The sequence below is a fragment of the Diplodia seriata genome, assembly GCF_021436955.1.
Source record: "Diplodia seriata strain FDS-637 chromosome Unknown scaffold_9, whole genome shotgun sequence".
Classification (NCBI taxonomy): domain Eukaryota; kingdom Fungi; phylum Ascomycota; class Dothideomycetes; order Botryosphaeriales; family Botryosphaeriaceae; genus Diplodia; species Diplodia seriata.
Genome location: NW_027117316.1, coordinates 2,321,821 through 2,334,198, shown reverse-complemented (window position 1 = coordinate 2,334,198; position 12,378 = coordinate 2,321,821). Strand labels below are relative to the sequence as shown.

The 12,378-nt window shown below is 57.8% G+C and overlaps 5 protein-coding genes and 1 non-coding gene across 6 annotated transcripts; 2 read left to right on the top strand and 4 right to left on the bottom strand.

Annotated features, from left to right (window-relative positions):
• Positions 1-193: 193 nt before the first annotated feature.
• On the bottom strand, positions 194-1,383 carry SLS55_009114 (uncharacterized protein; the record flags this gene model as incomplete). The annotated part of the gene is made up of 4 exons (XM_066780517.1): positions 194-492; positions 544-666; positions 719-1,078; positions 1,131-1,383. The coding sequence occupies 4 exons, from the start codon at positions 1,381-1,383 to the stop codon at positions 194-196; spliced, it is 1,035 nt and encodes a 344-aa protein (XP_066629746.1).
• A 1,821-nt stretch (positions 1,384-3,204) lies between these two features.
• SLS55_009113 lies at positions 3,205-3,334 on the top strand. Its single transcript has one exon. It is a non-coding gene; the product is annotated as a tRNA-Met (tRNA).
• Positions 3,335-3,874: 540 nt separating this feature from the next.
• Positions 3,875-5,514, bottom strand: SLS55_009112 (uncharacterized protein; the record flags this gene model as incomplete). The annotated part of the gene is made up of 3 exons (XM_066780516.1): positions 3,875-4,830; positions 4,887-5,002; positions 5,060-5,514. 3 exons carry the CDS (start codon positions 5,512-5,514, stop codon positions 3,875-3,877), a joined length of 1,527 nt encoding a protein of 508 aa, XP_066629745.1.
• A 2,057-nt stretch (positions 5,515-7,571) lies between these two features.
• On the top strand, positions 7,572-8,781 carry SLS55_009111 (uncharacterized protein; the record flags this gene model as incomplete). The annotated part of the gene is made up of 6 exons (XM_066780515.1): positions 7,572-7,605; positions 7,655-7,725; positions 7,778-7,995; positions 8,052-8,122; positions 8,192-8,473; positions 8,522-8,781. 6 exons carry the CDS (start codon positions 7,572-7,574, stop codon positions 8,779-8,781), a joined length of 936 nt encoding a protein of 311 aa, XP_066629744.1.
• Positions 8,782-9,349: 568 nt separating this feature from the next.
• On the bottom strand, positions 9,350-10,155 carry SLS55_009110 (uncharacterized protein; the record flags this gene model as incomplete). Its single annotated transcript, XM_066780514.1, has 3 exons — positions 9,350-9,427; positions 9,497-9,847; positions 9,946-10,155. The coding sequence occupies 3 exons, from the start codon at positions 10,153-10,155 to the stop codon at positions 9,350-9,352; spliced, it is 639 nt and encodes a 212-aa protein (XP_066629743.1).
• A 622-nt stretch (positions 10,156-10,777) lies between these two features.
• On the bottom strand, positions 10,778-12,034 carry TFB3 (TFIIH/NER complex subunit; the record flags this gene model as incomplete). Its single annotated transcript, XM_066780513.1, has 2 exons — positions 10,778-11,585; positions 11,643-12,034. The coding sequence occupies 2 exons, from the start codon at positions 12,032-12,034 to the stop codon at positions 10,778-10,780; spliced, it is 1,200 nt and encodes a 399-aa protein (XP_066629742.1).
• Positions 12,035-12,378: the final 344 nt, after the last annotated feature.

The following is a 12,378-nucleotide window of genomic DNA, read 5'->3' as shown; positions in this document are numbered from 1 at the left end:
CGCTGCCTGCGCCCCACTCACCCAGAGAACGCGTCCCCTCGTGAGAACGCGATCTCTCCGCGTTCCCAACACTCCCCGCCATCTCCGGCGTTCCACCTGGTATCACGGAGGCAATCTCAACACTTCATCAAGATCATCATTGTATTCAGGACTTGGCCATACTGGCTTCGCTTTCCCAGCTTGACCAGCGCGCCTAGTAAGCTAGCCCTTCCAAGTTCTTCTTCACGGACTCCTCTATGCTAGTGAAGCCAGGCTGGCCCATCTCCTTCAAGAGCGCTTCAGCTCGACTCCGCGGCTTCCACTCGGTGAGGTCGCGACCTTGCATAAAGTCCTCAGGGAACTTGTGGTCGGGGTACGTCTTGCGCAGCCACTCGAGAATATCATTGAACTGGTATGGCGCCGCCACGCCGAAGATGCGCTCACTCTTGACATCTGGGTGGATTGCTCCTGCAACATGGAGCCACGCTGCATCCTCGACGTCGACGAAATGCTCTAGAGGCTATGTCAGAAGACTGTGCTGGCTATGGTTGTGGGGCAACTTACGCGGCGGAAAGAACCTGTAGGGCTCAATGTTCCCTTCCCACATCGCCTGGACCGAGCCCGAGGTGGATGGGTGGCCCTGGTGCTTGAAGGATAGAGCCTTGCCGAAGTTGAAGGACGGCAGAACTAATAGCGCGAGTCAGATAGAACAGCCCGCGAACGTGAGAGTACAACCTACCGCAGTTGACCGTCATGCTCGGGTTCGTCTCCTTGACCCATTTCCACAAGGCCTGTTCGGACTGCGTCTTGCTCGCTCCGTAGACGATGGCTCCAAGCGCCTGCGAGGGTTCTGCACCCTCTCTCCACGCTTCTTTGACGGCATCTTCGTTCCACGAGTTCTCATCCATTACCATCTTGGTGTCTGCCTTGGGCATAGTAGTCGCCCAAGAAGAAGAAGTGAGAACAAAGCGCTTGACACTGGGCTCACTGGCCGCCGCCTTGGCCGCGACCAAGGTTCCGTTGATAACCGGGGGGATCACTTTCTGCGGATCCGCGTCGAAAGACAAGACCGAAGCAACGTGAATGAAAGCAGTAACCCCTGGGAAATATCAGCACCGGTACATTCGAAGCTCAGAACGTTTCAGCCTTACCTTTCTTGGCCTCGTCGAAGGCTCCTTCAACCGCCATGTCTGGGACAGAGACAAGCTCAAATTTGCCCTTGCCATATTTCTCATCAAGGAGCTCGCTCATCCACGCATTCTTCTTCGTGTCTCTCACTGTTCCGCGGACCTTGTAGCCAAGCTGAAGCAGCTTGTCAACGACCTGCGAGCCGATCAGGCCATTGGCTCCAGTGACAAGGACGGTCGAGCCCTTGGGGATCGCTGGGTTATCAATGGGCGACATGATGCTGATGCTGATGCTGATGCTGAAGCTTGATCACTTGGCGGGAGAAGTGAGATCGAAAAGCAGCAGATGATAAGCGCCCCGCTCACATTCTTATAAGCGACGTAAGCTACTTGAGGTAGACCCTAGTTTGTCGGGACGGTCAGACGGAACGGATCCGACGTTGATCAACCCATCAAAAGAATGCTTACGGACTCAACGTCATGGTGGGCCCGGCAAACTGGTGGAGATCCGTCTGGTCCAGGCCCCCTTCTGAACCGTTGTCATCATGACACACCGCTCCTGCGCCGCACCACCATGGTGTTCATGGTATGCAACAGAATGAAGAAGAAAAAAGCTACGTGCTTCCAAGCATAGCCCTTGAATTAGGCTCCGGAATGTACCCTATCACTGTGTGGGGTATCCAACGGTGGTACCCCGCCCTTGGCTTGGCAAAGTAAAAATTGTAACACCTTGCTGACTTTCTCGTCTTGTTCCTTGGGACAGCAGGGATCAGGTTGAGCTCTGGTCTCGGAAACTCAGACGCTGCACGCTAGTAGTGCAGAAGCAGAGTAAGAACAATGCTTATCGTGCCCGCTGTCTCAGACCAAGTCGATCTTAGCATGAATCTACCAGCTCCCACCATATGTTGAGCATAAAAAATCCCAAACAATGTTGCTTACAGCGTACGTTCGGGCGCGACTCCGAGCACCAGATCCAAGGCGCCCAAGCGTGAACTTTGCCCCGAGCCCCAACGAGTTTGCGCCGAGTCGATGACATCCGGCCGTACTGGGAATTAGACACTCAATGGCCATCCGGGTCCGCTGGGTAAATCCAAAGCGGGATTGATATCGCCCTTACGTGCAGGACACTTGCATTATTGTCGTGGCACAATAAGCATGGCCTCTATTGCCCCGAAGGAGTTTAAAGCGACGCACTACTTGCAAGGTTCCGTCGAGAAAAGCACCTTCTGCCTCACACCCCATTTTTGTGCTGAGACAATGGGGATGACAAATTCTCCATTCGAAGGCGGCCACATCAATACCTGCAGGCGTAGAATGGCGGTTCTGAGGAACCTCACAGATAAGCGCTAGAGAAGCTACTCGGTAGAAGACGACGCGGCATGTCAGGGCCCTGCGTGGATTTGTTAAGATTTCCGGCTTGATAATCGCGGCATCAAAAGTAAGCTGCTGAGGTCAGATGATGGATACAAGGATAGAAATCTCCGATGGTGTAGAAGATGTGATTAGTCAAAACAGTCCTCTTCGAACAAAAATCTCACGTGATGATGCCGAGTAGGCAAATGATCCTTCCAGATCACTAGTGCTGTGCATATCCACAAGGGCGCGCTGCAGGTAAACGTGAAGTTTGAAGTTCACTTACTACGACCTTGTCTGAACCAGCCTCTTACCATCCACGACCGGGCGGTCTAGTCTTTCCATAAGTACATGTATGCAATTCTAGAGGCAGATAGAGAGAGGCGACCAAAAAGGATCGAAGGGGGAATTCTGTCATGTATTCTAAACAGCAAAAGTATGCTCCAGCCCACAACGTTGTGAATAACGCTCAGTTCGAGGTCAGCGGTGGCACCCAACTTCATTTTCCCAGTTAGGTTCACTAAGGCGCAGCCGTCGAGTCATCAAAAATCAAGATTTTCGACCCACAGCTTACGCTTGTAAGTGGTCCTCAAGGCCTTAGCATATGACATTATATTGCTGACACACCGCATCACTAGCTTCTCCCATTTCTTTGTATGATCGTTGCATCTCACGATGTTGTGCAGCGAGAAGAGACGGCGGGTAAAGTATAGATACCACGCTAGCGATTCCAACCCTTAAAAAAAGCTGAATGGCGCAGCGGAAGCGGTAAGCAGTTCCCACTCGAACGACGACAATTCGAACAGTCGACTAACAACCTCAACAGCGCCGGGCTCATAACCCGGAGGACAGTGGATCGAAACCACTTTCAGCTACGAAAGTTCTTTTTTTTAAAACCCTTTTCTTTTTTGTTCGCTAGAGCTAGGTAGGTCCACTCACAGCGCAGTCATCGACGTTCTCTGCGTTCGATTCGAGATTCGGGCATTTTCGCGGCCAGCAAGCCGGCCGCATCATTCTCGGCTGCTTGGCGTGCCCAGGTAGTTAAAGAGATTTCGCCATGAACCGACCGAGTTTTTCTTTTTCCATGACAGTCGGACATTCGGTCTATCCACATTCTGGTTCTCATCTCGCTGAGACGAGCTTCACGGCCTGCCTGCACTTGGAGATCTGCCGGGTAGCCAGCAAGCGGTCCCCACGGCGCTTCCTCCCACCGAATACGCAGGCTTCTCGCTCGTTCGAAAAACCGGTGTGTGGCATTGCATTCAAGAGTAATGTTGAACAGATCGACTGGAGAAAGTAGCCTTAGGCAACCCCTTAGGTTACGGTCATGAACAAGTATAGACGCAAGGCCATCCGGCAATGTCAAGATAATCCAACAGCACACATGGCCATCAGCAGCAAACAACTCGTATCCATCAATACTCCATGGCCTCCTCAAACAACCCCCTCAACTGCTCCCTCTCCCTCTCCACCTCGCGCATCTCCAAGCTCGGCGCCAGCATCAGCACCCTCGCCTGGGGAATGGTCCCCTCGACAAGGGCATCGACGTCTTTCGGGGCGAACCCCAGCGCCTTGAGGCCGCGCGGCTGATCGCCCAGCTCGACGAGGAAACTTGCCAGGGCCTCTGCCAGCACCTCTCCGGCGCTCTCGCGCTTGACGTTACTAACATCAACGCCGAAGGCCTCGGCGGCGGCCAGGTGGCGGTCGGGGTTGGACGCGCCGGTGAAGCGGAAGACGGCGGGGGCGGTGACGGCGACCGACACGCCGTGCGGGATGATGGGGGCGTCGACCTGGTAGCCCGCGTGGCGGTAGCCGGCCGGGTTCTGGCCCGAGATGGGGTAGCTCATGCCGTGGCAGAGGTGGACGCCGGCGTTGCCGAAGCCGACGCCGGCGAGCGTGGCCGCCAGCAGCATCTGCTCCTGCGCCTCCCAGTCGTCCGGGTCGCGCACGGCGCGCGGCAGGTACTTGACGGTGCTGCGCAGCGCCTGCAGCGAGAAGATGTCCGAGATGGGGTTGGCGCCCTGGTAGGCGGGCCGGTTGATAGGGTTGGTCGGCCGCGGCACGCGCTCGTGGTAGGGGATGGCCGTCCACGACTCCAGCGCGTGGCAGAGCACGTCGAGGCCGGACGAGGCGTGCACGGCCGACGGCATGGTGCGCGTGTTGATGGGGTCGCAGATGCCGAGGGTGGGTTTGAGGTTGCGGTGCGCGATGCCCGTCTTGGCCTTTTTGGAGACGAGGTCGAAGATGGCGGTGCCCGTCGTTTCTGAGCCGGTGCCGGCGGTCGTGGGCACGGCGATGAGGGGCTTCAGCTTGGAGGTGATGGGCTTACCACGGCCGAGCGGTGCGTTAACGAAGTCGAGGAAATCGGCCTCTGCGCCGAGGGTCAGCCCGAGTGGAGATGCTGTGGACAGGGGCGCGGACACTCACCCGGAAAGGAAGTGTAAAGGTTCATGAGCTTTGCCGTGTCAATGACTGATCCACCTCCGACTGCCAGGAAAGCATCGGCCTGATAGGGTTTCGCGAACGCAATTGCCTCCTTTATTCTGCGTCCGATCAGCTCTCGTTCACTAAGCAGCGTTCAGACCTCAGTGGAAACTCACGAGCTATCCTTAGGCTCCACCCTCGTCCCGTCAAACACCTCGAACGCGATGCCCTCCCGCTCCAACCCCTCCTGGACCTGCTTCATGGCATCCAGTTTCCGCACCGTCTTGTCTGTCACGACCATGACCTTCTTGACACCCATGTTGGTGAAGTCCATGCCGACCTCCTTGGTGCATCCCGGGCCGAAGCGGATGGAAGAGGCGGCCATCTCGAACGCGTACTCCTTCTGCTGCGACGTGTCGAGTGGGGTGGCGAAGCTGCGACGGCTGCCGCCATTGTGCCGCGCGCCGTACTGCTGTGCGGACGAGAGCAGCTGGTGCGCCGACGAGGGTTGGTGGTGATGGTGGGCGGGGTTGCTGTGACAGGGGCAGTTTGGCGGGTGGGTATACTGGATGGTGCGGAGGAGGCTCGTGGCGCGCGCGGCGCGCGTGGGTGCGATACGGACGGCGGCCATTGGGGTGTGGGGAAGCGGGGAGGCTCAAGCTGCTGCTGCTGCTGCTGCTGCTGTCAGTATCCCAACGAGACGGAATTGGAGTACGGGGAAGCACCGAAGCGCGGAGAATCAGGGCGGCAGAAGGGGATGACGGCGGTGAAGAGCCATGATGTCGTGGATTGCTGGGAGCATTCGAGGCCGAGGCCGAGGCAGTGCGGCAGAGGTGGTGGGATTGCCGCAAAGCGCAAGCCGACGGCGGGACATGGCCCCTGCTGCAATGCGGGGTCCCTTCCATGACGGCTGCGGAGCTCTCCATAGCTCCGATTGACCAATCACCTCAGTCGCCCAGCAAGAGCTCGGAGCTTGTCGCCGGGGCCGAAGCTTCCCTCCCTTCTCATCCACAGCAGCGCTTGAACTTGGCCTTGTGCCACGACACCCAAAACGACCATGTGGTGGTACAGAGGCCGGTTGACCGGTCGACACGGCGTCTCACAGCTTCAAACAAAGAGCCATGAAAACCCGGCTGCATTGCTACCGGCACTATTATTTCTCGACGGGCTGTGACCAACAACCACAACTCCCTCGATCCAATATGGCCCGGGAAGTCACCCACCTTCGGTCGTTTGTCCGGCTTCCGGGACCGAACAACTAGCAAACCATCACCACGGCCGAAAGCTTTGTACGGAAAATGAATCATCCCGTCGTCGCAAACCTTCTCGACCGGCGATCCAGGGCTACCGGGCCTTGCACTCAATTCGCTGCCCAGTACAGAGACACGGTGTAGGTTTAGGCTCAGGTTTGTCATGTGGAGCAATGTGAGCGTGATGGATGTCTGACCTGCCATCATGTAGTTGAGTCCTGAGCACCGAGTCAGCATCACATTCATCTACCACAGCTCCTACACGATATGCCCCATTTCCGAACACTGTGCTACTATTGGCTGGTTGCAGAGGTCCATGCTCTGGACCCAACCAGACGGTTCAGACTCAGATTCAGACCCAGGAGAATGGACGCGGTGCTGGAGGCGTGGCGTCGGCCAAGCGAGGCAGACTTCTCTTTGACTCCAGTTCCTGAGCACGGTGGGTTGGTGTTCCGTTCCTGCCTTTCTCGGCCTGACTAAGATCCAAGTAGATCTTTGAGCAACGGCAAGCGTACCGGCTCCAGAAAGCGTGGTGATAGGTAGACGGAACTTTCCATGGCCACGAGATGCCCGGCCAAGCGATCGTCCTGCGACTATGGCGTTACGACGGCCTATCCGATGTCACACAGCAGCAAAACTTCATCAGGCAGCAGAGGGAACCAATGCCAGCCCCGCATGCACTCGGACCGGCGTGCGTCAGCACGGAAGATAGCGCTGTGGCGTTGGGGTGTGGACGGGCTTCGGTAATATAGGGATGGGACGATGGCATCCGCGTAACGGGGACAGGTGTTCTCGTGGTGCGGAGCTGATAAATCTGTGGCAAGATCGTCACGGCCGGGGCAGCGATCCCGGAGAGATTGACACGGGAGCGCATCAAGTGAGCGGACCTGCAGCGGCATGCTCCACGGGCAGCACCGTAGACCGGAGAGGAAGGGGCAGCTGCCGAAACGGGAAGCAGGAACGCGCGAGGAGGCAAAAGTCATGTGTGGCCAACAGAGTCGGCAAAACAGGCCGCAGCGACGGTACCTAGTTCCACCGCCGATCCCACGCCTCGCCGGCACGAGCCAAACACGCAGCTCGCGGTTGTTTCGTCGCAACCAGGACAGCGCAAATGACCATATCCGACGGAGCTGGCGCCGCAGGAGGGCCCCCTGATCCATCGCGTAAGCGTGCCAGAGCAGCTAGCACCGCCTCCGCAACGCAAAAAACACCACGTCCCAGCTCCACCTTGCCCGATTTGCAGCAGATCGATACGGGCGGCAAGTGCCGTCCAACAACGACTGATGCTCCCGACCCGGACCCTGTACATCGGCTGTCCCCGCTCCCGAACCCGGGCGTTCCGCATTCAAAACGGTCCTTTGCTGCCTGCAAAACACTGCGGCGGCCGCAGTTTCGATGAGTGCCCCCGACGTCCTGCGTCCGAACAAAGCTGCCAAGCATGGTCAAAGTCGCCGTGGCGGGTGGCTCTGGAAGTATGTGCCGCTCCAAATCCAACGCCGCCGCTGCTCACTTGCCATGCAGGCGTCGCGAGTGAGGTTATCGACCAGATTGTGGCCAGGAAGCGGCACGAGGTGACCATCCTCGAGCAGAGGGTAACGTGTTTCCTTGCCGGCGTGGGAAATGCGCTCGGCTGACCATCAGCAGCCCACCGAGAGCCCGTGCGCCGACAAGCAGGGTATCAAGTGGATACAAGTCGACTACTCCGACAAATCCTCGCTGGCCCAGGTCTTGCGCGGGACCGACGTCGTCTTGTGCTTCTTCACCGGCCTGGACTACATGAGCGCCGTGAGGAACTCGAAGAACCTCATCGACGCCTCCATCCAAGCAGGCGTCAAGCGCTTTGCCCCGTCCGAGTGGGGGAGGTAAGCGTTTCCGTCCGGGCCTGCGTAACACGAAAACCTGACTCGTTCAACCGCAGCCGCTTGAACTGGAGCATCCCGCACTACAGATTCAAGGACGAGATTCGCGAATACCTCGAGGAATGCAACAGTGGGAGGCCTGTGAGTGCGAGCGCGTTCCCTTCCAGAGCCTCGAGTTGACTCCCGACCAAGAGACTAGAATACACCATCTTCCAGCCCGGCCTCTTCACCAACTACTTTGGCTTCCCCTATTCCACCACGAGACACCTGTCCATGAGCCCATGGCTCATCGACTTCGATAACCGCCGAGCCATCACAGTTGGCGCCGGCGACTTCTCTCTCTGCCTCACCACCGTGCAGGACATGGCGTTTGTTGTCGCAGAAGCACTCGAGTACGAAGGCAAATGGCCGGTAGACGGCGGCATCAGGGGTACACAAATCACCATGGCAGAGCTGATCAGGCTCGGTGAGAAGTTGAGAGGTAAGTGCCTTCTCCCGACGATAGCCATAGTAACCCAACACGGTGCAGGGCCTATGCGAGTAGAAAGTGTATCATTGGAAGATTTGAGAGAAGGCCAGCTCAAGAGCTCGTGGTGCCCTTTGCTTACGCATCCCTGCTTCCCGGACGAACATCGAGAGATTATCTCGCGGCACATCATGATCACCTTCCTCAGGTCCGTCGCACAGGGAGCATGGACCGTGTCTGATTCTTGGAACAAACTACTTCCCGATTACAAGTACACCAGTGCAGAAGACTACCTCACGCAAATATGGATGGGAAAGCCTTAGATGTTCTGTTCTTTCTCTTCAGCCGTCAGATATCCCTTACTTCTGCAGGCAGCAAGCACCAATGTAACCGATTTACCCCTTCTTCAGAGGTTGCGTCGCACAATCCTGAAGATATGACGCGTCGAAGCCAAGACATCACCCCTCGGAATCACCGACAGGCAGCAGCTTCGAGAGACTTCAGGCTACCGTTGTGCCTGTTTCCAGCACCTTACCCTTTCCCGAACAATCTATTGGACAGCCAGGACACCTGCTTTCAGAGTCTTCATCCGTCTATACCACCTTAGCCAAGACTTGAAGATTTCAGTACCGTACATGGGCATGTTCACTGGTGATGCCTTGGGAGGAGTAATGCGAGCTTTTCCATGCTAATTGATGCCGTTGAATGGTGTTTATCTGAGGGTAGAATGCAAGAAACGCAAGTCATCTATACGCTCGAAGACAGGCACAAAGTTTCAGACACGGCTGATACCAATTGCCGGTGGAGGCTACGCGAGATGCATTACCTTTGCCTCTATCGAAACCGAAGATGAAGCTGTCCGAATTTTCAAAGATCTGAGAACGAACAGCCTCATTTCGGCCACCACTCAGACATTTTTCTCTCGATAACTTTGTCCTGCTGCCAATACCGCTTCGCCTCCTTCCGCAGCTGCCCACAGCAGAATCAGCCAACCCTCACCCAACAAATGGAAAACCAAAGAAGAAGAAGAACACTTACGCTCCCCAGAACTCCCTCTTCCGTCTTGGACAGCTTGACTCCATTCCTAGCCTTTTTGGCCCGCGCTTCGAACTGCGCCAGAACCTCGTCCGCCTTGCGCTTGTCCATCTTCACGTCCGGATTCAACGCCACCACGTCGGCTATCCAGCCGCCGTAGCTCAGATGCAGGATCTTGCGGCAGTCGCGCGGATTCGGCACGGCGAGGCCCGATTCCGTCTTCCACGTCTCTTGCGAGCTGCCCGGCAGCTGCTTCTTCGTGTGCGCGATGGCTTTGGCCCGGTACTTTTCGAATTGGGCTTGGAGGCCGGGCGAGCGCACCTGGGAAACCGGCTCTACGGCGTAAGCGTCGGGCTTGACGGGGAGGGAACATGGAAGCATGAATTGTTGGGCAGAACTGGAGTTGTTGCTCATTGCGAGAAGGGGGGTTTTTTCTTCTTCTTTTTTTTTACCTCGTCGAGCGCTTTCCTGTAAGCCACGGAGTCCTTGCCGCAAGACCGCTCGTACACCTGGAGGTACGATTCACGAATGTCTTCCCACTTGACCGTCGCCCACCCTTCGGCGTTGCCCTTGTTCACTCGAATGGCATTGGTTAAATACACCGACATGTTGATCTTGGGCGATGACTGGTTTGGCAGCCGGAAGAGTTGCTTCGGGACCATTTTGGGAGGCATGATTGGCGGTCGAATAGCACTGAAAGCCAGCCCAGCGAGGACCAAGCACGTCTAGACCAGAGGCGGAAGATAAAAAGTGAGGACCGCCGTACCCCGGTACCTTTTAAGTAGCTGGGGATGAAAGCAAAGAAGGCAAGCTGATAGGCGCACCATGTCAACCTGTTAATCCAACCGCATCCCAATGCTTGCAGGATGCAATGGCGCCCCATGCTGTGCTACCCTTTCCTGCCGATTGTCGACACTTTTGGCGGTGCCTACAGCAAACCGCAGGGGTTTGAGAAGCGGGGGGAAGGATGGAAGCGCCCGCTCGCCTGCATGTCAAAGCTGACTGGCATGCATGTCAAAGTCGACCGCATGCACGCGATACCGCGGAACAGCGTATCGGTGTCACGAATGCACTGGAACACACAGATGGCAAGGCAGAGATCATGAGATTCTGCCTTGATATCAAGAATGCTGCCTACGCCAAGCGCTAGAAGCACGCCGCACCCCAACAACTGGCGTGACTTTTCTCGACTCCGAAAATCCTAGAACGCCAACCATATGCTTTTCATTCAACATTGCCCATCCCTCACATAAACGCCAGCCCGATGCTTGACGGGTATATAACTCAGAAAATATCATCCATGGCAACGTCACCCCCCGCCTCCGCCGCCGCAGCCTGCGTAGCTAGCGGCGGGGCGTCCGTGACATCTTTGCTTGCAATCTCGTCCTGCACAAAGATGCCGAAGCCGGAGAAGGCATCGCACAGTGCGTGGGAATAGTACTCTTGGATATCGCAACCACCCGCCGCGTAGACGGGCTTCGAGTAGTAGTCGTCCAGCCAATTCCAGTCGTATCGATCCTGAATGACGGCGTACTGGCGCGTCTCGGCGTCGCCACCGAAGGGATCAAAGGCCCTGTCCACCTGGACGACCTTCTTCTTGAGACCCTTGATCTGGAACCCGCCGTCGAGGAGGCCGCCGCCGGGGGCACCGTTGGACGGCGTGGGTGCGGCCGCGCCGGCGGGAACGCGCGGACCCGAGGGCTGGATGCGCGTCTGGCCGGCGCGCTTGAGGTGGACCTGGGCGATCTTCGAGGCGTCGCCCTGGCCGCTGGCGAGCTGGTTGATGACGTCCCTGCGGCCCTCGAGGCGCTCGCGTTGCAGCTGCTGGTTCTCGCGCAGGGCGGCCTCCCGGCGCAGCTGGGCTTGCTCCTTCTCCGCGGCCTGCTGTGCCTCCCACGCCGAGGCCTCCTGCATCGAGAGGACCTCGTTCTCCTTGATGGAGGCTTGGTTCGCGTCGGCATACTTGCGGAGCTTGGCCTCGGCCTGCTCGACGTTGATGCGGTGGATGAGGTCGTACGTGACGTCCTCGACGTCGTTGAGGTAGTCGTTGTAATCTTGGAGCGTCTCGAACTCGTCTTCGCGGCGGTTGAAGCTACCGGTGATGGCGTAAGCAGCGCAGGCCCACCATTGGCGCGGACAGAGCACTTACACAGCGGCCACCCGCCGCCTGATGTCGACCTCGCGCTCGACCTGGATGTCCTCGAACGTCTTCTTCCGGAAGCGGTTCTTGCGCAGGGTCTTGCCGCAGCCGACTATCCTGCAGGGGGCGGGGCCGTGGGAGTAGATGCGGTCGACGCACGACTCGCACATCTGGTGGTAGCACTCCGGGTTGATGAGGAAGCGCATGTTGGGGTTGAGGTAGCGCGACGACTTGCACACGGGACAGATGTCTGGCACAGCGGGCTTCTCGTTAGCACTCTCGGCGGGCTCGAAGGACAACGCTGCTTGAAGACGGGCGTGCAGTGGCTCACCGCCGTCCTCGACTGCCTGCGCGCCCTTCGCAGCCTGGGGCCCGCTCTCGCGGCGGGCTGCTCGGGACATGGTGCAGGCGGTATTGAGGTGTTGTGTGGTTTAGGTTTGGGGGCAGCGCGCCGATCGCCCGCAATGTAGCGGTCTGGGTAGCGCGCGCGTGGTCGACGTGGGATGTGCAGGGCGCGTGTCGGTGGAGCTGCTCGAGTGGCGGGCCGCCGTCCGTGCTTTCAAAGCTTCGTTGCAGTCGGAGGTTTGCGGCGTTCGCTGCCGGCAACAACTTTTCGCGACGGGCACCGTCATCACCAAGCGCAGGGTCTGCGGAACAGGCCGCGCCCTATTCCAGCGCCTTCCGTTCGCGTCGCTTTTTTCGAGACCGCCAGGCTACAACCCTCACGTCCAGCTCCACCGCCCTC